This window comes from Haliaeetus leucocephalus, unplaced genomic scaffold (assembly GCF_000737465.1).
Source record: "Haliaeetus leucocephalus isolate CR32 unplaced genomic scaffold, Haliaeetus_leucocephalus-4.0 Scaffold184, whole genome shotgun sequence".
Taxonomy (NCBI): Eukaryota; Metazoa; Chordata; class Aves; order Accipitriformes; family Accipitridae; genus Haliaeetus; species Haliaeetus leucocephalus.
Window position 1 is genome coordinate 1,408,800 of NW_010972620.1, and position 24,870 is coordinate 1,433,669.

Here is a 24,870-nt window from a genome sequence, read left to right on the forward strand (position 1 = left end):
CCCGCTTTGCCGGGCCTGGGGGCGCAAGCCTCTGCCGGGGCCGGCGCCGGGAGGAGCGGGTCGGGGTCGCCCGTCGTCGGGTCCCCTTCACGGCGGTCCCGGCGTTAGGGAAGTTCTTTGTGTTCTCCCTGCGGTGGGTGGGACGGGGAACACCGCAAAAGGAGACTCCCCGTAGCGGGCGGGTGGGAGAAGCTGCTTTTCCCTCCAGTGTTTCACCGTATGGCTCAGGAACAGCCTCTCGGGCCCTGGCAAAAGAAGTAACTGTATGTTGGCCGTGTTTCTCTAGGCAGTGTTTAATCAGTTGGTGGCTGTCACCTGTTTTCTGTTTGTAAATTTGAGCTTTTTTTGGTTGCTGTTGAGTTCTTTCCAACTCTGCAGGTATGGTTTTGATGGGTTTTCTTTGTCCTACTGACTTACGTGAGGAGGGCTAGTATGTATGGCAAGGCACTCGAGAGCACGTAATTCTGTTGTTGATTGTTGTAACTAGTTCATAGATTTTCAGTTTCCAGTTGCCAAAGGATGTTACGTGCTGTATGAACAGGACAGTGTTCGGGCTGTCGGTGGAAGAAAGGCAGTCTCAACAGTACGACGTTCAGGCTGCCCATATGAGAAACACAGCTCAAGACAGTGCAAATGAAATCTTTGTCTATTCAGGTTTTGGGACAGTAGCCTTCAGAAAGGCTTTCAAAGATAATTTGGATTGAGGGCTACTTTAAAGACACTACTGAAACAGAGTAAAATAATCTCTGAATTTTGTTTCCACTACCAAAATGATGACTTGGCATTTAAGGCTTTTTGAGGCAATTTGTGTTTTTTCTCCTTCCTACATCTGCAAAAGTTCTTTTAACTTGTTTATGGTGTAGTATAAGTACTTACTTAGTCTGTGCTCCCCAAGATGCATAGTTTAAATAAGGATATTTTACATGCCTTTTGTGTTGATGACCCAAATGGTCTGACTTGGCTTGGCCCTGGTAGTGGACATAGTTTTCAGAGTGTTGCTTTAGAATGAGAGGAGGGAAAAGAGCAAAGTTACACAGCGTTTTACTCAGTTTTGTTATCAAGGTTCCTCTCTTCCCGATTGGCTCCTTTTTTTTTTTTTTTTTTTTTAAATAAGTGCTATATCTAGGTTAAGTTTTAAAATGTTCTTTTACCTCTAACAAGTTTCGGTACTACATTGGGAGTGGGTTCTTCTTACACATTGGTTGATGACCTGACTTAGCCCATAGTCACTGACAAGGAAAAAATTACATTTTCACTAAGATGTCTGAAATAGCATCTCTACAGCTGCCCAAGATGTTTTATTGCACACATGTGACTGTCTAATTTGTCGAACTCATAAACAGCATATACATTCATTTCCTAGTAGTTTTGTAGGAACCACAGTCATGCAGGGTTACTTTCCTGTAATTATTTGAGGGCTTTTTTCATAAAACACAAATATTCTGCTGTAGCTTTTCTTACATCTCCTTGTCCCTACTTTTATCTGAAATGCCTTTAAATTCAGAATTGCAAGTTGTGTTTTAAAGGTTATTGTCCTGGGTAATACTTTTCCTGTATAGCAGTTATAATCTCTCATAGAAGTAAAACTCACTGCCCCCCAAGAACAACTAATAATATTGTAAGTTAAACTCCTTTGTTTTTGTTTGTTTTTGTGGCGGGGGGGGGAGTAAGTGAAGAACAAATTGTTTCTTTAGCTATTTGACCATGTGCATAAGCAGTTGGTTGATAGTTTAAGTGATAGTTTATGAATGTCTTTGGTATTTCATTTATTCAGGAAAGAAAAACTAAACCTGTAGGTTAGGAAGGAGTTTTCTTTTTTAACACTTGCAATTTTTTTAATTATAAACAGAAAAATCCACCTAACTACTATTCACCTAATGTTTATGCTCATCTTAAATATCTCAGGAATAATAATGGTTTCATTTGCAGTACTGGCAGGGCTGTTCTGTTGTTTTCAGTCACGACAGGTCAGTCATGAGCTTTTAAGAATTCAAAATATTTTCTGAGGCTTAGTATGGAAAATAGACACCACTTGCATTTTTATTTCTCACACTTCATAACTATTAGGTCTTTATAGAAATGTGAAGAATAACATTCAATATTTTCTGCCAAAAAGTTTTCCTTACTGCTGTAAACAGTTTGAAGATAACTTGAGAAAGGGGGGCCTTTTTGTAGGATTTGTCACACCCCTCAGTTCAAATGTGATATAGAAGATTCACAATGTGTAAATTTTTAGCTCGTCCTAAAATGAGCTGTGGGCTTCTGTGGGGTTTTTGTTTGTTTTTAATTGAACACTTGAAAGCTCTGTTTTCTGTGAGTACTGTCAGATTTCCTTCCTTTACAAGCTGTATCAAAGTCCTGTTTCTACTTTAAAGTGAAAACTAAACTATCAGAAACCTAATGTGTTGCAAATGTTCTTGGATGTCGCTGATAACTGGAAGAAAAGTTCCAAATTTGTATGTTCTTATTAGTGGCTTTAGGAAAAACTTCAGGAACAGTCACTGAATACCTATGAGTTATGTCATTAGCTTTGCCATGTTACATTCTTAGTGTCATGGAATTTGGATAGGGTGTGTAAGGTCAGCTGTGAACCAGGAGCTGGATTCACTTCTCTTACACTTCCTTTCAGTTCAGTTCTCTTGTGGAGGAATATTGTCTGCTTAGTGGAGTCTACAGGGTGGACTTCTCTTGGTATCGTTTTATTTCCATTAGCTCACTGGCACTAGGCAGAGATGCTACTAGAATTTCTATGGACTTGTCACCAATTCAATTACCTTATTGCTTATCGTAGTTCCTTCATTTAAATATGGAATCTGCCATTTCTTGCACGTTGTCTGTGCGAGTGTGAAAACATATTTACTATCTTTCCTCCAAATAGTATGTAGGGGAGTTTTGTGGACCTAAAAGTAGTGGCTGTAAATGTCCCTTTCCTCCTTACCTGTCTAGGATACAATAAAAAATGGTTTACCTTCACAAAGAGGATTTTTCAATTCAAGCCAAAGACTTTAATTCTAAAACTCATTACTTGCTGATATGTGTTTCTTTTATTCTTTAGATAATTCTACAAGATCTCTGAATTTCAAATACAGTTTGTTATTCTTTGTGTTGTCAGCAGCATTCAAAAGTGTAATATATTTAAGTTTATATCAGGAGCGAGATATATATATATATGGTTTGGGTTTTTTTGTGTGTGCTTATTAATTGGTATTTAAGTGCTTCAAACTTGCAGAAGGGAACAAACACTATTGCCTGTATGCAAAAAGCCACAACTTTTGCTGCCCTGTCACATTAACCAAGACAACAGCCTATAAAAGTATAGTAAGTGCTTCTTCTCTGTTGGGTTTTATAATTTTTTAAAAGTTTTAATAATATATCCTCTAGAACGTATCTAAACAAAAAGATTGAAATTCCATGCAATAGCATGTTAAAAGCCATGTTTTCTTTAGGTGTAGTTCTGCTTATTTTGGCTTCATAAAGTAGAATAGAAAATACTGTGTTATATCATGTGTAAATTCAGCTAGAAAGGGGAAAACTGGGTGCGCCAATAGGCTGGCCATGTGTGGCAGGTGATTAGCATCAGCTGAGGAAAGTTTTGTGTTTCCAGAAAGGTAAGGTTTCTGTTCCTATTATGTTGAATGTATTTCTTTCCTTAGTTATATAGTATTCAAACGTTGTACACAGATGATGTTTGCTTGTATGGTGTTTTTAAGTCATCTTTAACTGTACTGAAGGAGGTAATGTTACTGCAACCAACTTTACTTAAAGACGTGAAAGTAACCATCAAGTTGTATTTTTTAGTGCATTGTTTCAAAGCTGTAGAGGTTTGTATTCCTGTATTTTACATGCACTTCAAGAGATTTTGGTCTCTGTGGGTGTTGTCCTTGTTACATGAACTTTTTATTGTGAAGTATTCTTAGCGTGTGTATTACTCAAGTTTCAGCGTGTTAGCAACTTGTGAAAGGTATTAATGCCTTCTGACTCTGGTAATATTAAAACATCAAGGCAGTATTTATCAGATACATTTAGAGAATTAATGGACCATTAGGACTTTACATTCCATTTGAATCTAGCAATCAGGTGGTCCGGAATTACACTGCTGATTTTTATGAAGAGGCAACCTGTTTCATAGCTGAAGTTAATGATACAACATGCTCACTCACAACTATCCTGATGAAGACATAGTGGTATTCGAAAACCACCTAGTATCTCTTCTAGCAGTTAGTGTGATTTATCTTAACCTTAATTGAATAGACTTTTAAGGAATGGATTTTCCTGGCTTTTTTTTGTCAGACGAAGAGGAATTCTTCAGATCGCTTTTCAGAGTTCTTGCATTTCCAAAATACATATTAATATTATGCAGAAAAGGCTGAGATTTTGTTTTTCTATAGTGTTAATTGTACTCCTTACTGTATCTGATTTTGCAGTAGCAATAATGTTAGTAGGACTTCACTGTATTTAATTTCATGTCAGTGCTACTGTACAGGTGCTTATATCAGTATGCTGTTAAGGCATGGTGTTAACTTACACTGTTCTACAACATAAAAAGGAAACAAGTACTAGTAATAAGTTCGCAGCAGTATTGACACTTTATGTGGGAATTCCTACTGGTAACTATTTTCCATCTGATTTCAGTAGTATCTGCAAAAGTCAATATTTCCATTTAAAACTATTAGTGATTTACAACTTAATCTTGGTGAATGATTAGCAAAAATTTAGTTAAGGAAGGTATGGATAAATGTTTAACTGCTAAATTTTCAGAATAGAGATTTGAGAAGTCAATGAGATGGGCAATTTGTCCTGTAATGGGTCTTACAGAATTCTGTAGTTTTTAACTTCTTTACTGAAATGCTTCAACAGTACAGGCTGGAAATGTAGCTTCTATTAATGACTTCTATTAATTCATACATATTTAGTCAGAAAGTAAGGAGTACAGGAAAGCTTTTAATGGATGTTTCTATATTCAGGTGATGCGATATATAAGAAACTCACTCTGGATCTTTTGTAGCATTGAAGTCCTGACTGAGTGCAGAACTGTTTCATAGTTGTTGAAAGAATAACAACATAAACAAAAATTCGTTGGTATCATTGTGTGGTGTTCAGATGAAAACAAACAGTGTCCATTTTAATTTTGCTGAAGCTAGATGAAAATCCTGTTGTCAAACACAGAAATTGCTTTTCAAAATTTTTAAAGGGATGCCCATTAAGCAAAAGAAGTGTGTGCACTTAAATTGCTGTACTCAAAAGAATTTGGCTTGTGCATAGACTAAGAAATGCTGGTTCACATTTATGTTCACTGAAGTGTATTAACAGCTCAGACTGACTTTAGCTTTCTGTGTTATGACATTCTATAATAGATCAGAGTAAAATGAATAAAATGTATATTGTTTCAACAGCTGAATCACAAAAGTTCTGCTCGTGTTACTGGTTGCATTTGAATACTTTGTCTTGACAGGCTTACTTGTAAAGATAATTAATGTCCCTGTGCTGATGACTTTTGAGTTCTGTTGCTGTGACAAGCCTTTCTTTTAACTGATCGCTTTGTTTACAATTTGATTACAAATTAGTCACTTTTTTTTTTAAGAATACAGTTCTGCATGCATGGCTGTCTTGGCCATCTCTGACCTGGTTTTACTTTTTGTGAGTGTAAAATGTAGCAGAGTATCTAGAAATAGTTCTAAAACTTGGCTATTGGATTTCTGGCTATCTGGGTAAATCTAGGACTCTATCTAATAGGTATTTCAAAACTTGGAATTATTTCTGAGATTTTATAAATAAAAAAATCAGGAAGTATGGGTGATATTAAAATAACACTGACAAAATTTGGGGGAGTTTTACAGAGGTGGTAGCTGTTGAGATAGATGCTATGTGGAGCATTCCTATGGCATAATGCTGCATAAATTGCCTATTGGTGAGTGGGCTGGTTTTCCAAATGTTCAGGAAAACAGAAAAATTGAGTTGGTCGCTTGCAAGGCAGCACAGTTTATGTCTGATAGCTACTACTGAACTAATAGGGGTTAGATGTAGGTTTGTACCTGAATTCAGGAGTAGTCTGGATTAGATGCTCAGTGGGAAGTGAAACTTAAAGCATCTTTGCCCACTTGGTTGCTTGTTCTGCCCAACATACTTGAGCAATGTTCCTCCTGCGTTTGACATTTCTCTGACAAAGAAATGATTGGCACTAGATATCTGTGTCCAGTACTGTGTCTGAATCAAGCTTCATGTTCTCAGTTGTGCAGCCAGTTTTATAATTTAGAAACCACATGAATGCTGCATTAAAACTATATCATGAAATAATTTGTTAATACTGTCTTTAAGATACCTGGGATATTTAAAGGGAGATTTTTCATAATCAAATTTAAGATTTTAAAATCTTAATTACATTTGAAAAGCTGAAAATTTCTGGTTTCAAATGTTGGTTTCTTGTTTCCCTGTGTAGCTATGTAGGAAACCTCTCCAGAGATGTGACTGAAGTTCTTATACTTCAGTTATTCAGCCAGATTGGACCATGCAAAAGCTGTAAAATGATAACGGAGGTAAGGCCTTCCACATCTGGGGTTAGCAAACGTAATGTAACTTAGGATAAAGTTGTGCAAAATAAACGGAGTTGGGGGCTTCTTTTGACATTACTGGTAGTGGGGGGTTTTAGGTTGATTATGTTTGGCTTTTTGCAGAAGAGACCTGTTGTTGTGTACAGTCCTGTACTTTTGCCTGTGGCCCTGACATACCTTTTACCAGCTGATCATGAGATTGCACTTCATTTAAAATATTGTTTACCCCCTCTTTTCAGAACCACCTTGTTCTGATGATCAGAAACCTTCTTTCAAGAGTTATTCATGGCTATCTTGTACATTTTTCACTTTTTCACATTTTTCACATAAGCCTCTGTAATTCTTTTCCCTCTCGAATAAATGCTTCTTTGCTATGAATGAAAAGTAAAAAAATCCTTCAAAATAAGTTTTGCTCTTCCTGAGCCTCTTCTGTGCCAGTGCGAATAGCTCTTGTCTGCACTTCTCTGTTCTTAAATTATTTTTTTCTTGAAAAAAAAGTGACAAAATTTCCATAATATTCCAGAGAAGGTCTTTTGTACAAAGTGTTGGTAAGTATTAATACTTCTTCTCTCCATTGTAAGTACCATGATACATTTAGGGTTGGTAGCCATTTCTGTGATCTCGTTGAGACATCCTAGGCAACTTTTTGCTCCCTAATATTTTTCCTTCCTTCTGCATTTATTACTGCTAAACTTTGAGCAGGCAGGGGCTAATTGGAATTTTTGCTAGGTTTAATCTTCAGTTCTTCAACTCTGGCTTTCAGTATGGTCTTCCTACTTTTTAGTACTACTTATGCTTCGTACTAGTAATTACAGATTTCCTGAGTACAGTCACATTTTTTTGTCAGGATTGTTAATGAAGGTATTAAAAGGCAAGTCTTGCGACCAGACTTCTTTAGGAACACTAGTAGTAACTCCTCTGTGGTTGTCTTTTCCTTTCAAGGTGACACACTGCTTTTCTGTTTTTTAGCTGCCTATTATCCACCTGATGCTTGTTTAATCACTCTCATCTTTGTCTTAACTAATAATTTCCCATGTGGCATTGTATTAAAACTTTTTAGTGAAGATAAGAGCTCTGCCACGTTTTCTATAGGTTTATTGGAGAAAGATAACTAAACAGGAGGATAACAGAGCATAGTTCTGAGTTTTTCTCTGAAGAAACAGTTTTGTCATATGCCCTTCAGAAATAAGGTACTGCTGCTTCAACCTTCAGTTGTTCAAGAGATGTTAGTATCAGTCTGATTTCTTGAGAACCAGATGAGAAATTCCAAGACTCATTTTACCTTGAGTTAGGCTTTGTGGTTTTAAGATTTTTACATAACCATAGAAACAACAAGTGAGACACCTTTATGAAATAAGTAGATAAACAAAAAGCTACTTGCAGCTATATTCAGTCATATGGAGGTGAATGCACTGGGCTGACCTTAGCACCTGTCACCAAGCAGTCAGCAAGTGCAGGTTGGATTCTAGACTGGAACTGGCCTGCAGCTACAGCGCTTTTAACTGTCAAAGTACCTGTCCATACTGTCCTGATCAATTGTTGTGAACTTTTCATAGGCACCGAGTTGCATTTAAATGGTTCTTACCTGTCCATTGTTACTACCATTATCCATCAAGTTTATACCTGAATGTTTTCGAAACTTTTATGATTTCCCCCCGCCAACCCCCTCTTTAGCCAGGTGTATCAACTGTTTGCTCACTCTTTTTCATTTGTAGAATATGTGACATGAAGATGTCAAGTGTTTAGCTATTTCAAGTGTTTATTTTGGGGGTATATGATACTCGGGGGATGGTGTGACTAGCGTTTACAGGTGTCTTGAACACCTAAAGATCTGGGCACTGGCAAAAGAGGCTCTTCGCATGTTCAGACAAGTTCTTAGTGCTAAAGAAGACCTCCCCACAATCTAGAAGTAAAGTTGCACTTCACTTGAAGCATAAACTGCACTAAATCTGCTAAGGCCTTAAATGGGTTTCCCAAATCTTGTTTTCATTGCAGCAGGAAAGTACTATGGGAAGAGGGGTGAATTAAGGCTTACTGTTTTGGGGCATCGGGGGTGAATGTGCTTTTAGAGCACTTCATGGCTGTTGTGACTTAAACTCTTTTTTATGATCTCAGGTTTATTTTCTCTTGTCTGTTCATTTTGCATCAGTTAGAGACACCTAGTACTGACATTATTTAGAAGGATGCATTCATACTACTTGATCATTTTAGGTATATCAAGGCCTTGTGATCAGTTCAGCTATTAGATCTTAATAGCCTCCCTTGTTCATGTGTAGACAGAATTCTATTTGAAGATGTACAATTCAGTTTTACAGGGCAGAATTAGAATTTCTTTGTTCATATAAGTGTGTATGAATTTTCAGAAGTTAAATAGTAAAACTGGTAAAGGCCTACTCTTAACTTGCGTTAGAGCTATGCTCTACCTGACGCTGGGGGAGGTTGATATGCAAGAAAGCAGTTTCTTTACATGCTAGACCCTTCCCTGTCCATGCAAGAAATAATTTGTTCAATATTAAGTGTTTATCATCTTATGTACACGCAGAGTAGTTAATGTAGTTTTGGTATAAGGCTCTAGTTTTTGTACTCATTACATCTTTTAGGCAGATTAAATCCAATGTTAAAATTGCATTCTAATCATCATTTCCACTTGATCAACTTTTCTGAAGACTTTTAGATTCTTTGCACTTAATACTCTGGGACATTTAATACTTCAGTGAGCTTTGTCAGTGTTTTTAAAGGTTATTTGATAGGCCATTCTAAAAAACTGGTTTATGCCCAAGATTTAACAGAGTAACAATCAATTGATTATCTTTTTCCCTCAGTCAGACTATTTTGAGTCCTTTTAAAGGGATATTTTCCAGTTGGTGGGTGTAACATTTTTCACTTGAGACTAAGAATATGCAACTTTTGGGTAGCTGTCCGCTAGTGAGTTTCAGGCAAATAAAAGGAAGGACTTCTTAAGTAGGAGGAGAGAGAAAATTGGCAAAAATGTATCTGGGGAACAAATATTTTGAGCTTTGAGTATATATATGAGGCAGAAGACCATTTTTGTTCTTCTCTCCATTCTTCCTCTTTTTTTCCCCCCTTCCATCCAGTCTGCAGATCACTTTTTTTCTGGTAGTTGAATTATTTTTAGTTTAGTAAACTTAAAGTCCTGAGCCCTCATACAAGGTAAACTATACTTCAGAAATTGCGAGACCTTTAATAAAAAGTCCATCTTCATAATTCTTGCATTTAAGTGTAATGTCAAAGGCTATTTCATAAATCTAATGCAAATCATTCTTAAAGTTTCTAGCTATAAGTAATATATTTTCCTGGATTTTCTTCTCAGCAACCCGATAGCAGAAGGGTCAACTCTTCTGTTGGATTTTCTGTTTTGCAGCATACAAGCAATGACCCTTATTGCTTTGTGGAATTTTATGAACACAGAGATGCAGCTGCTGCATTAGCTGCTATGAATGGGAGAAAAATTTTGGGAAAGGTAAGTTGCTTACATTGTAATCTTAGATTTAAGGGATATAGGTTTGTGTAAAAATATTAATAAAACCGTGGGGCATTCATTTTGTTGAAGATGTTTACCGAGGTTAAGTACTGTTAGAATAATATTTTCAAAATACTGATTTAAAAAAAAGAAAATTTTAGAAAACATAGAGTTTGTGACATTCTAATTACGACAGCATTTTATATTGAATGATGATTTGTAAACATTGACAGTTGTAACCCACCCTTGAATGAACTTATAAAACGTAAGACTTTTGTGAATTTATACTAAATCTTATACTTATTTTCAGGAGGTCAAAGTAAACTGGGCAACAACACCAAGTAGCCAGAAAAAAGATACATCCAGTAAGTAAAGTAATGCCACAGTATCACTTCTACACAAATACCTCACAACGTGGTAATAATTTGTCATAAATGCATTTAAACATAACTTTTCTCCTTCCCATCTTGTGTTTAATAGAATTTTGCAAACTAATTCTTCTGTTTCTGCTTTACAACTGGGGAAACTGGAGTGGACAGATTAAATTGCTGCTGCTCATCAAATGGAATCCTGGGTGTTCCTCGTTCCCAGTGCTGTGTGCAGAGCATCACTTTCTCAGGAGTTGAAATTTTAGATAGCAGTTAAATATTTGATTAGTAAATTATTTATTTTCAGATCACTTCCATGTGTTCGTTGGGGATTTAAGTCCAGAAATAACAACAGAAGACATCAAGTCAGCATTTGCTCCTTTTGGTAAAATATCGTAAGTATCGTAATAAACATTTCCAATATTAGTTAGAAAATATGACAATGAAAATTTGTTTCTGAGTTGAAATGTTATTTCTTATCTTTTTGGATAATTTTTCTGATGTTAATTTTGTCATGTTGGGTGGGCAGTAAAGGGGGGTTATTGTTTCATCTCAGTATCTATCATGATTGTAAATACAGTAATGTAATTGTGCTCTGGTTTTGCTGAAAGCAATGTGCTTTTAACCTAATTTATATGCTAATGTACTTCAACTTTTTATTAAAATTTAATTACTGTTCCTAAGTGTGACTTTTTGTTGTTCAGAATGTGTACAGAATAGTGACTTGACAACTGGTATATGTTGCATCCTCAGTGTATTTTCTATGCATTCATACTGCGTTTCATAGGCAGTATAGAAAACTGGGCAATTAGAATATAATTTTATGAAGCAGCTAGTTGAATAACTTGTGAACGTTTTGAAAAAAGCTAATGCTTATGAGAATGAAATCTACTTTTTTGGATGATAACAGGGGATGAATTAAGATTGTAATATTTAAATGAAAGAATGGTGGATTTATAATATGTGCACATTTCTGCCAGTTAAGAGAATGTTTCTTTAAACTTCTCATAGATAATTCACGTAATACTAAAGCACCTGGTATTTTAATTGAACATATTTAAAATTATAAGAATCCTTGTGAGTGCTAAAGTATGTATGTCCTTAAGAGTACTGCTAAAAAAAGTCTGTTAATCTTCTATCAGTTTATCTTTATATAAATCTTTCAAAGTTGCACATGAACGTTTTTGTACTACTTTACAGGAATATATTTCTAAGAACAAAATTCTTATTTTTCTCTTGTTCTGTACGCATATTTTTAAATGAATCATAAATCTTATTTCTTACCTCTGCTATTTTGTTTACTTTGCTTTTTGTCTCTTAATGTGGTAAGTAGTACTGTTTTCAATTTAAAAAGAATAATTCAGGTTTCTGTTTCTCAATCTATTATTTATACCTGAGACCTGCAGTTTTTCTAAAGTCCAAGTCACAATTAAAAGTAATAGCATTCTGGTTATTTTGCAGAATTGCTCATAAGAATGGACAGGATCTTGAAGGCTAACTGCAAGGAACTGTGCACACTGGAACTCAGTTGTAGATTTTTTCTCATTTCTATTTATTCTTATTATACATTATTTATATATACATATTTTAGTATTTACATTTTAACATTCTATATTCAGTGCAGTTCTATATTTCCAATCATTTTAACTTACTCACTAAAATTTCTGTGTAAATTTGTTGTTTTCGTACTGGTGTGCTTAGCATTGTTGTTAGTTTTATTCTCCTTTCTTAAATTTCTGAAAATGTCAATTTTTCAAAATTTACAGCTACCCAAACTCCAAAATGATGGTAGAGAATTGACCAAGAAAAATAAAGAAATCTGTTAACAGGCCATGTATGCCTTTTAATTCCTATTTTTTCCTCTTTTTCGATTTTTTAATATTTCATATATTTTGTATCACTAGGCAGAAGACATTTAACTATTTAGAAAATGCATGGTAAATTAGATAGAATTGTTACAGTAATTTATAGAACAGTAAACCTTAGAGGACCCTAGCCAATAGAATATTAGAAAAGGAAACTTTGTTTCTCTTATACTTCAAATTTGAACATTCTAGTTTTAGCCAGTATAGGTTATGTGGGTAGGTTGCATGTTTATTACATGTTATTTTTTTTTGTCCTACTGCTTTTTTCTAACAGGTAAAGAAGCAATAGGGAGAGTTCAGGAATGACTGTAGTTTTAGGGCTAACTGAATTTATAAGAAAAAATTATGCTCACAATACAGTGTGTGTGGTTCCTTTTAGTTTTTATTTTGCAGGTTATTAATATTACCCTCATATAGCTGTGCTTCTTTTCACAGGGATGCACGGGTAGTTAAAGATATGGCAACTGGAAAGTCAAAAGGCTATGGTTTTGTATCTTTTTATAACAAACTGGTGAGTAATCACAATGTAGATTTAAAATAATTGCCTATTTTCTACTTCTAGTTTTGCACCTCTGTTTATATATTCACTAGGTATCAGACTTACCCAGGGGAAATAAATTTGCATGTGTGGGACAAACATACTTTAGTCAAAAACTTCCATTATTTATGGGTTGAAACAATTCAGATGACAGCGATGCTGTGAGAATGTTGTGAAAAAAGATTCGAGGACATTGTGAAACAAGATTCATGAATGTAGAAAGCTTGTTTGGGTGCGTTAGGGTAGTTCAGCTTAGTCTCTGGAACCATCTCTCCTACAGCGAGTGGGGTGCCTGGTCCAACCAGTAGTGCTTTAGGTCTCCTAGCTGGGGCACCATGCCAGGTCCAGTGCGGCTCCCTCTGTTAAGGTAGGAGCCCCTGGAAAATGACATCCCAGAGCCCTCCGTCCGAAGGAGTGCAGTGCCACGCTACGCAGTGGTGTTTGCCAGGTTTAGGTTCATGCCAAAGCTCAGTCTTTCTGGGGACCTAATGCAACCATTAGGTGTGCTGGATTTATTTGCTTGAGCTCTGCATCTCAGGAAGGCTCTTGGTTGGTCCTTTGCTTGAGTTGTTAGATTGTTTTGAAATCTAAGATGGTTCTTTGTATTGAGTAATTAATTTGCAGCTAAGAGGTGGTTCTGTGCTCCTAAAGCATTTTGCTTATGCATATTGTAAAACTGAAGGTTGTTCTTGGTTTTGCATTGGATGGTGTTACGTAGTGGATAATGTTACGCATGCTTAGGAAAAAATGCTTCCGACAAGTGACTAGTACCCCTTTCTGATACAGATATTAAAGATGTTATTTGTAGAATTTAATCAGTATAGTACTGGTAAAAATAGTGCTATGCCCTACCATTTATAGCAATACAATTGACTCAACAAATAATTCTTGGTAATTTGGAAGTTAAATAAATGCTTGACAGAGTTAAGAAATTTGTGAAGATTATTTGGAAATTTGAGCTGTACATGTTTAGAGGTATGTTTGGGACAACATGGCAAAACTGTGTAAACTGGTTTCCTTAAATATTTTGCATAGGAGAAACACACACAGTTAAGGATTTTAGGCATATAAGGCTGTTTGTGTAGTCAGAAGTCCTACATGTCAAGACTCTTCTTCTGTCTTCTGTAAGTTATCTGAAGCCGAATCTTAATTGGAAGAAAAAGTTGGAATTTCTTTTCTTCAGATTTGCAAATGCCCTAAGATATTACAAATTGAATGCCTTGATTTAGTGTATTTTTCCACTTCATCTATTTTGTGTTGCAGCTGAAATAGACAAGAGGAATAGATGTCTTATTTCCTTGTACCCTTCTTCCCTTATCATATGGTTGTGTTTGGTTTCTGTGACCATAGGGGAAATGTTGTAACAGTCACATGGAATGCAAGTTACTGGATTCTTTTAAGACTGAGGCACAAAACCTCCGATTTAAAATCTGTATTCACTCTGCAAAATTAATGGATGAATTCTAAATGTAATACTAAAAAGTACTTCTAAAATTTATGTTCTTATTGCTGTTCATTCAGACAGCAGCTGCACCTGTAGGGTTATGGCACGACCATCCTGAGCTGGCAGTTTAAGTCCTGTTTTTCAGAATTTACAGTCATCCTGCTAGATTTGGGGAAGTGGGATATGTTCCCAGATTTTAGGTACTCCAGTCTGAGGTCTTAATGCACACCACAGTTATAAAAAAAAAAAAAAAAATTAAACTCCTACATTGACCTGGAACAGTTACAGCACAGGCTACATTCCATTTTTGTCATAGCTGTGATCCTCAAGACTGGCAGCAAGATTCATTAGAGCTTTTTTCATTTCCTAGTCAGTTTGTAACTTACTATGTTTTAGGAGTGAGGGTGCTTGAATAGTTTGGGTTTGTTTTTTTTTTTTTTAATTCTGGTGGCTTGTTTTTGTCTTTTAGGTTTTTTTTCCTCATTGGTGATCTCTCATAATTTCTTTTTTGTATTTATGTATTGTCTTCAAAATGATCACTCTGTGTAATTAAAACTTAGGAAGATCAAGGTCCTGAGTGATTTGAGTTCAAGATGAACCTGTTACAGCTGGAAGCCTTCAGTGTGAGGCAGGACAATGCTAGTCACCCACCTTTAACTTGTCCATATGTCCTCTTTGTCCTTTGTGCTTGGCATTTTCTTTCTTAAGCTTTGTGCCCTTGGAAAAGCATTTCAAACCCATGTACTATTTGCTCTGCCTCTCTTCTTTCAAAGCGATTGGGGAAAAAATTTCTTCTTCCAAGTGTTAGTAAACTTATCCCTTGCTTACTAGATGTTTCTGCTTACAATGTGAACTTAAAGATTGTCTTGTAATTCATGCTCCAGATAAGAAGTTAAGCCACGTGGGCCCCGGACTCTTTAGTGTGTGTGTGTGTGTGTTCGTACAATGACTTCAATATTTAGAGAACTTACAAAGCAGTCTATGCTCAGACATATATTGCATGCCTCCAGAGGGCAGAAGAGAGGATGGCATGGGGATGGGGGTTGGTGCAAGTAATGAATAAAAGGAAACTTGTGTGCTCAATCTGTTTGTATCTCAGCATTACAATTTCTTGGTAACTACCATTCAGCCTTCCCAAAATATTAGATTTTTCTACCTAAATTTGGCCTATTATGTTGAGTGCATATTAAGATTCTGAAAAAACACATTTCGATCTTATTATGCATTGTCTTTTGGAAACATGTACTGCATGGTATAAGCGTTACTGGGGTTACATCGGAGAAATTTTTCAGTAATGTATTTTGATTAAACAGTCTTTCCTGATTTTTCATCTGTTACTATTATATATATTTCTGTGTATTGTATTTTTAATAACAGTCAATTGGCAAAATAATTCATACATTTTTTTAATAGTTAAAATTATAGTTGTTTTGTTTCAGAAATTGCTTCTGGCATCTATCTGTATGACCTTTGTACTTTTTTGGGCAGCCTTCACATATTCTGTTACAGATGTTTTTTGTGTAAAGGTAGTATGTGTATGATTGTAGTTGGCTTCTAACCTGTGTGTAAAAACTAAGGGTGGGAGGAAGTTTTTACCAAATCATTTGTGAGGGCCTTCTCTGTAACCGATTGGCTTCATGTTACTTTATTTTTGGCTGCTTGCTGTCGTTCAGAATGTCGTAATCTTTTTAGTACCGTTACTGGTTTTGTCAACGGAATTAGCTGACAACCAAGTCTTTCTTAGAAGTAAACTTGTACATGCTTCTTGTTTTGATGTGTTTATAATCTTTATTTTAATCTCTTTAGGATGCAGAAAATGCTATTGTACACATGGGAGGCCAGTGGTTGGGAGGCCGTCAGATCAGAACTAACTGGGCAACACGGAAACCACCAGCCCCCAAAAGTACACAAGAAAGTAAGACCTTCATGTGATGCTACGTTGTGTTTGTTCTCTTGCACATCACTATTCAATGGAGGAATAAAACATAATGTTGCCAAAATCATGGCACTTAATTACATATCTACCTTGACTTCCAGATCTTAAAGAATAGATTTTTTTGGTATATTATATGAATGTAGTGGTGGCGCTACTGGTCTATCATAAAATATTGAATGTGTTTGTTAAATGTACAATTCATACTTGTGTACGAGGTAAGTATCTGGAACTCTGTGGTTACTGTTAGCCTGCTGCTTAAAAACAGCTTTCTCTCTTTATAGATAACACGAAACAATTGAGGTTTGAAGATGTAGTAAATCAGTCAAGTCCAAAAAATTGTACTGTATACTGTGGAGGAATTGCCTCGGGGCTAACAGGTAGGATTTGTTTTATTATTTTTTTATTATTGAAGCTTTTTGGACACCAAGATGGTTACTAAATCAAAAACATTATATGTTGTAGATCAACTTATGAGACAGACTTTTTCACCATTTGGACAGATTATGGAAATAAGGGTGTTTCCGGAAAAAGGTTACTCATTTGTCAGGTATGGACAGAGAAAAATAAAATCTGTGATTTTGTTCATGTAGTGATGTTTCATCTTTCTGTAATTTACTTGATTGAACTTGTGCTGATACATTAAAAGCTGTCACCATATGTTCATAGAAAAATTTGGAACTTTTAAAAGTGGCCACCAATCTTTTTACGTGAGAAGATGAATATCTGTGAAAGCAGATCTTTTTCTCTGGATTTCCTGTATGTATGGAGTCACTGTTTTTTAACACTCAAGTGAAAGTACTATAAAGCATAACATTAGTTTGTTTTTACATTCTTTAGATTTTCAACCCATGAAAGTGCAGCACATGCTATTGTTTCAGTTAATGGAACCACAATTGAAGGACATGTTGTTAAGTGTTATTGGGGTAAAGAATCCCCCGACATGACTAAAAACTTCCAACAGGTAACTTTAACCTTTTCATTGTATTACAGAAGCACTTGTGTATATACCTGTAATGCCTTCCCAGTTACAATAGCTAAATTTTGTGTTAGACTTCTTATGAAATTCCATGTTCTGTCTCAGTTATGTTCCAGTTGTTCATGAAATTGGGCTAGTGATTTTGATGGAGTATCTGTTACTGTCTTCTGGATATGATTCAAGATAGGGAGAAACTTTGAGGTAATTCTGATTCTTGCTAGTTCACTAACTGCAGACTAGGTGACTATCCAACCAAATATTCTTTGGCATTTAAAATACACTCAAATACTTTTTTCAATACAAGGATCTAATTAAGTCACAGTGATGTCTTGTGTTTCTGATCTCATTATTACTTGTTTCAGCCCTGTGATTGATATAGCCAAAAAATTTGCCTTCAGCACAAAAGGAACATGATCCATCTCTAGAACCTGAAGTATTATGAACTATTCTGTCCTTAGGTGGATTACAGTCAATGGGGGCAATGGAGCCAAGTATATGGAAATCCACAACAGTACGGGCAATATATGGCTAATGGGTGGCAAGTACCATCATATGGAATGTATGGCCAAGCATGGAATCAACAGGGTTTTGGAGTAGAGTGAGTAATTGTATTTAATTTTTTAGAATATTCCAAGAACGTTATATCTGAGTTTCAGGCTCATTTGGTTCAAGGATTGCACAAGGTTTCAAGCGTTAGGTGGACTCCTACATGATTAAAGCTTATGTTTAATGATTACCATGGACCAAATAATGGGGTGAGTCACTCTGACTTGTACTTGATCACACGTTTTATGTGTATGGGTGTTTTGAGATTCAAGGCACAAAGACGACTCCTTTGGTAAAGTTTTGGATGGTGGTCTTGTCTGATATCTAAAAATTTTCTGGATTCCAAATTGAGGTGGTGAATACTGGAGAGTCTGAGCCAGGGAGCCCAGGTTTTTGCCTGAAGCATTCATAACCCTGGAGAGAAGAAGCTACATATTGACACTTTAACTTGTGCCATTTCAGAATTTGGGTGAGCTTTTAATACTTGATCTCTTGAAGATGGAAGTCTTCACAACAACTTTTTGTTTTAACATACTTTTAAAATAACTTCTTTGTTTACATAATTCTTCATTATCTCTTGCAATTAAACATATTAAGCCCTGATAAACCGATCACTGGTATTCATGCCAATTAGGTGTTGGGAATTTTTTTACATTTCTGCATCCTTGATGTTGACTTAGAGCTACCTGCATATGTATGTGCCTTTGGAGGCAGTTGTCCTATGCAGCTAGTACCCAAGGTTTGTGGGGCTGTTCTTAAAAAGCTTATGATATTTTCAAGAATCACATATTGTAGCACTTTACCTGAATTACTCATTAAAGAGAAGAAGAAGAAATTGTTCTGTTTTGGTATGAATAGTAGTGTAGGAAGTATGTTGTTTTTTTTTTTTTTTTTTTTTTGGTTGTCTTGCAAATAACTTGACTAGCTTGCATGATTATTTTTCTTTTTTTTTTTTTTTGCCTTTTTTTCTTTTTTTTTTTTTTTTTTTAATCATCTTGTTTCTTTTTAAGCCAATCTCCATCTGCTGCCTGGATGGGTGGATTTGGTGCTCAACCTGCCCAGGGACAAGGTGCTCCTGTAATACCTAACCAAGCTGGATATGGTATGGCAAGCTACCAAACACAGTGAGCTGGGACTCTGTTTAAAAGTGTGTATTTCATGATAGGCTGCAGTTTCCAGTGACATTCTGAAGACTGGAATGTAGACAATGAAAAAAGAAAATATTTATTTTAAAAATGGAAATGTTTGGAACCTTTAGCACAGCTTTGCTTTGGTGAAGGACACAAATGTCTTCTAGTTCTGCCTTTTAAAGTTTTTGTTCATGATGGATATGGACATGTTTTTCTTTGTGTACAAAAATTAAATAAAGTCAATAAAGACAATTCTGACTACAAATTTTGATATAGTAGGAGAAATGGCTAATGAATTTGATCTTTAGGTTACCATTCCATTTTTTTTGTTCTGTCTTCAGTGTTTTATATCACTGTGCTTTTTAAGAGAAATGACGTTGAAAAAACAGCAAGCTGCTTTTAGTTGAACACACATCCTGAAATAAACTGTGGACCAATCATTACAACCTGCTAGACAGTATTGATTTTTCAAGAAACCTATAGGCATAGCTCAGAAAGTATATGTAGGTCTCGGAATAATTTTTTAAAAAAAATATTTAATTTTTCTACATGCTTAAAGAAAACAGTCTGATACAAAGAATAGTTCAGTCTAAAATGAAAAACAGTACTGTCTGAGTAATTTCACATAACTTTTACTGTCCACATTCAGGCACACATTAAAACTTTTCAGACCTGGTTTGCTTAAGACTGTAGTAATTTTGCATTTAATTTTGAGAAGTAAAAACATTTTTGCAAGTATGTTGTTTGTATTCAAATCAGACAGTCATACTTGTGCTTTTACATAAAGTTTGAAGGCTACACATTGTAAATATTTCATAATTACAGTGTTTCAAAAGCATGCTCAAACATAGAAGTAGCAATGTAATTATTCAAAGTAATACTTAATATACTCTACTGCTTTAAATGCAGTAGATTGACAAGAATGTGCAAGACTGACATTTCCAAAGTTGGCTATTATGTAAAGTTACATAAAGAACTATAACAAAGAGCCTTAATTTTAATTTCATAAATCTTTAATGCATCACCTTTTTGTCATTAGAAATACGAATTTTTTGCTTTACATTATTTGGTATGTAAATACCTTGGTTAACAACCTTGTAAACCTATTTCAAGGTTATTATAAGTTGTATAGTATCTTGAGTGTTTTGAAAAATCTTGATGTTTTTTAAGTCTAGAAATATTTTGCCCAAGAATTTTTTAACAAGATTGTTAAAAACATCTTATTTTAGAGAATATTCAATGTGCCATTTGGTAAATGGAGATGCAGTTGAAACAGTACACTGAGTTGTGACTTATTTTTAATTAAAGTTTTTGTCTTTATGGGTGGTTTGCATGTGATGAACCTGTACAGAGGCTGGGTTGTTTGTGTACTGAGTGTGTAAATGGATAAATCATGAAGATGTTTAAATGGTATACTTGGGTTATTTCTGAATTATTTTATGGATACATTGATATAAACTGCCTCAATAAATTTGAAGTTGAAAATGAATGTAAGTTAGATACAAGTACTGTGTCTTACCTGTGACAGCTAGGGGGTGCAAATGTTTCAGCTGTATACTGAAATACACTGAGGCAGGCACAATTTAAAAAAAAAAAAAGTAGGATTTGCAGTGATAGTTCAGTGATGCAAACTTGCATTTTAAAAGAAACAGAATGTTTGATTTTAGAGATGATAGTTCTAAATGAGTGTCTGAGAAGCTGCATATTTTATCTTTTCTGTTTCTTACCATGCAGGTGTTGCAAGTTAGAATAGATTTTGAAATGGAAACTTGCAGTTTTGTTAAACCCAGCCAGGTTGTGCAAATAACTACACTTAATGCTGTAGCAAATCACATGAGTTTTTTTTCCTCCTCTTCTACTTGACATGCTAAATAGTACCTTGACTTTTAGATCAGGTTGAAAGTGAGATATACTAGAAGAGCAGTTTAGTCAGTTGGCTCAACTGTACCCAGAGATACTTGTAACTCTGGGCATCTAATGCATGCAATAATGACTGAAGTTAGTGTGGAACCGTAAGTGCTTGTGATGACAGAATTGGCCCTTTATCTCTGTTTCTCCTTTATGGTATACGTAGTGTTTTTCCGCTCAAGTTAGGAATCTTGTCTACAGGACTTTTGTTTTTCTATAAATTTTGTATATATGTGTATATCTACGCGAGGATCGGCCTATACATTGTAGTTTGGAAAAAAAAATCACAAGTAAGTCTGCATTTTTGTTACGCTTACCTGGTTTAAAAAAAAAAAATCATGAGTCAGTAGATACATGAATTGCAAGTTACTTCAAGATTTCTTAGACTTCACTTGAAATCTGGGGTTTCTACATAATTCTACGTGTTTGACATATGACTATGTTTTGGATGCATGCTGGTATGTAAGCAGTATGTTCTTTAGGCGCTACTGAAGATTTAGATGATGCAAGTACATTACCACATAAATGCCCATATAAATGGGTGTAAGATTAAGGCAGTGATCTTTAGGTCTCAAGGTGTAGGTCACCTCAAATCTGATTATTTAATATGCCTGCTGGAGAGCTGGGCCATACCTGACCTGTATTTCAGGATGAAAGATAGGATATACTTTCTCATTTAAGTCTTTTGTCATTGATTTTTATACAGCTTTTCTTTAATGGTGATATTTCTTCGCAGACTGCTCAAGATATGGGAGTCTCCAGTGTCCTTTAATGTTTCTATAGCACTGCGAGGAGGAGTTGTAATTTGGATTGCTTTCTACTCAGTAGCATTCATAAATGCATCACTGACAATTTTTTGGCACCAAAGAGCCTCTTGCACCATACTGCTTTTATGAGTGACTGTTACACTGTTGTAATTTCTCTAACTATAGAAATCAACCACTACCTAACCCCTTACCACTAGGATCTGGATTTCAAAAAGTATTGATTTATCATGACTTAAGTTGATGCGTGCAACCTGAAGCAAGGTTGTAATCTGCATTTGCAGAAAATGTTCAATAAAAGTGAAACGTGATAAAGGGCTTATCCTGTATTGTCATCTGTCAAAACATTGTCCCTCTTTGCTGTAAAACTGACAACAGGCATACAACGCTGGACTTGTAAACTGTGCATTTTCAATCATGTAAAAGATGTTTTATTTAAAATTTTTCATACAAAACCATTTTGTATTTTGCAGAGTTGCAGTAGTAAGGCTGTAATTCTAAGGTTAAATGTAGCTTTTCATCAGTCCTGCCTCCTTGTGTATATTTTTAAACAGTTTTCAGACATACTCTCGCTGCAGAACCTGCTTCCTTACTAAGATAACTTCATGAGACAGCTATTCACTGTATCAGAACCATTTCCTTCATTTCACTCGCCAAAAAAGTCTCACAGTGAATAAGACTTAGTTTTGCAGAAAATTAGTGATTTGTTTTTCTTGTGTTTGTACACAAGGAAGCAGACTTAAACTGTATGGACATGATTAGTGTCTGATACTTCGTAATTATCTGACTGTTTTTGAACAAGGGCACAAGTCTTTGTTTTAATCACGTGGAACTGTTTCCTGGTCAGCAATAAAAGATTTTGTTGCACTGTTCTTACATTGCAAGGTACAGGCAATCTTTATTCAGTATACTTCAAAAAAAGTGGATGGGGGTTTGTAACGAACTGCCTTGTTCCAACTTGAATCTTCATAAATAGATACAGTTTGGGATCTGGATTGCTGCTGTAATAGCAAAAAGAAGTTGTTCTTTTGAAACTGAGTGAAAATTTATTTGTTCTGATCATATGTGGTGCCTGTTCATTGTTGGTAGATTTAAGGGTTTCACTATGTAATGTTTCTGTTCATAAAAAGGCAACTGCAAGGCAATAGTTGCTGGGAGGGTCTTTGTCGTGTTTCATTTCAGCCAACTTTCGTTAATCCAGTCGATTTCTTTAAAACTGTAAAGATATTTGTGTTTCAGTGTCACATGGATAAAATCCCACCCCCACCTTTACCATCACTTCAAACCAAAGACTGCTGAAATGTTTACTGAATGTTTTACTTTAAAAAGAAACAGGACTTTTATGTTGATGAGCGAACACTGATTCTGTCACCTTTCTGGGGATGTATGCTGATCTAGATCATGGATGTGAATGACATGCTCTGCTCACTGACATTTAAAGGGTAACGACTCAAAGTTAATTTGACATCAGTAATGATTATTTGAATACAAGTTATTCTTGCTTAAATACACAGCCACTCACGCTTTGATTAAAGTTGATCTGAATCTTCTTGGTTATTAAAGTATTCCTGATACACGGTGGGAAGAAACATTGCTTTACCTTGTATCGTAGTATTCAAGCTGTCAGTAAGACACCAGAGTTGTGTGCATGGTATTTTTTTGTCTAGAAGAAAACCACTTAATGGAGTTGTGTCAGGGAATTCCGTGTAAGCTGACTTTTCTGTAATGATGGGTGATAGCATTTGAATATTTCCCTTTGAAAACAAGGGATCAGTCGCTATTCTTTGCATGAACCTGGGTTCTCACTGATCCCAGATACTCGGCAGCTGTCTTTCCCAGCCACTCGCAGGGAAGGGAGGAGGAGGAAAGGGGGAAATGGTGAGACTAGTGTGCATGATGCAGCAGCATCAGTGCCAAGTCTTATTGTCAAACACATTTAAAATCATGACAGGCTTAGGCAGATTCCGCAGCAGTATCCAGAGGATTGTGACTGTTCAGACACAAACTTGCTTTATCTCCCTGCTTAAAATAATGTTGCTTTAAAATTACAAAAAATAGAAAACATGTAACCTTTGGCCATTTTCTTTTTGGTTCCTGAGAAAATAGATGCACATTAAGTAGCCAAGCTAGAATACCTAAGCTGACTAAACAGATAAAGAAAACTTAAAGGAGCAAATTGCGTTAAGTGTCTGAATTTGTAGAATGTTGCTTAATTTAGACCTCCTTAGCTTGGCATTCTATTGTTTGCCTGCATTGACCCTTTTGTTTGTATAATCAAAGTAGTTTGAGATACGCACAGCTGCTTGTTGAATGTTTTCCTGTTCTTTAAATGTATAATTTGTGGAGCAGGGGTGGGTAGGAATTCAGTAAGAATCACAAGTCTACCACATGAAACACTGAATAATGCTTACATTTCCTACATGGAAATTGACTTACTAGAGCCAACTCTGTAGAAGTTTAAATATCACAGGTGATGATGAAAAGCCGCTGTCCTCCATTTGAGTAGCTAGTTCTTTGACCTTAATTAAATGGAGAATTATTATTGGGGTCTGTTCCATGAGAAATGCTCTTTATGGTTTCTTTGGTCCTTTCAGTGAAGCAGATCTTTTCCATTCCACAAATGATTTGTTTCCTTTAATGTTGGGTTTTCAAGCATGATGGGAAAGACCAATTGATAAGATTTATTGCTTAGTTCAAAACTTCCAACTTGGGTACTGACTGTGAGGAAAATAACCCTTTTAGCTATTAAAAGGACTATTTAATTTTGCAATATACCTGTGTAGAACCATTTCTACTTGAGTTTTACTTGTACCTGAAAGCACAAGGAGGCTACACGGATACACCTTAGACTGTAAAAATGGAATCAACCTCTTGGAGCTGCTGCTACAGCTGCTGTACCAGATCACTGTTGTACAGCCAAATGCTGGAAAAATGTATGCCTTGCTGCTTGCTTTAAGTGCAAAGCTTGTGTTCTGTGGAGAATAAATCTGTCCTGTACATTTGCAAATATTCTGAGAAGGCTGAGGTCCAATGTTATTTTCTGAACTCTTGCTATCTTGGTGTGAATTAGGGCTTCTTTCATTTGCAGGTATATGCTACGGTTTTGTAGGAGCAATTTGTGTTGTATTTGACTATCTAAAAACATGACTAATTTCAGACAGACTTTAAGGAAAATAAAATGTGAACGTTTCTAGGATACTATTCCTAGATGAATCTTGCCTCCTACTTGGATTTATGTACTCCATGGAATAAGGATGTGAAAGTCCATGAAACATCTCTCAGATCGCTTAAAAGGGACATTTTCCAAAGTGAGCAAATTACTGTAATCTTGTAGTATGCATATAACAAGATCTTGTTCTAGAAGCG

General features: G+C 35.6%; 1 protein-coding gene across 2 annotated transcripts; it reads left to right on the forward strand.

Moving 5' to 3' along the window:
• Positions 1 to 3,262: 3,262 nt before the first annotated feature.
• TIAL1 (TIA1 cytotoxic granule-associated RNA binding protein-like 1) lies at positions 3,263 to 20,430 on the forward strand. Of its 2 annotated transcripts, none has more exons than XM_010564681.1 (12): positions 3,263 to 3,318; positions 6,437 to 6,533; positions 9,880 to 10,029; positions 10,340 to 10,394; positions 10,705 to 10,792; positions 12,698 to 12,773; positions 16,051 to 16,159; positions 16,462 to 16,557; positions 16,643 to 16,727; positions 17,018 to 17,141; positions 17,615 to 17,754; positions 18,713 to 20,430. In XM_010564681.1, the coding sequence occupies exons 2-12, from the start codon at positions 6,522 to 6,524 to the stop codon at positions 18,828 to 18,830; spliced, it is 1,053 nt and encodes a 350-aa protein (XP_010562983.1). In that variant the 5' UTR covers positions 3,263 to 3,318; positions 6,437 to 6,521; the 3' UTR covers positions 18,831 to 20,430. The 2 variants fall into 2 exon arrangements, with proteins under 2 accessions (XP_010562983.1, XP_010562984.1); XM_010564682.1 differs by having other exon boundaries at positions 3,265 to 3,318; positions 9,931 to 10,029.
• Positions 20,431 to 24,870: the final 4,440 nt, after the last annotated feature.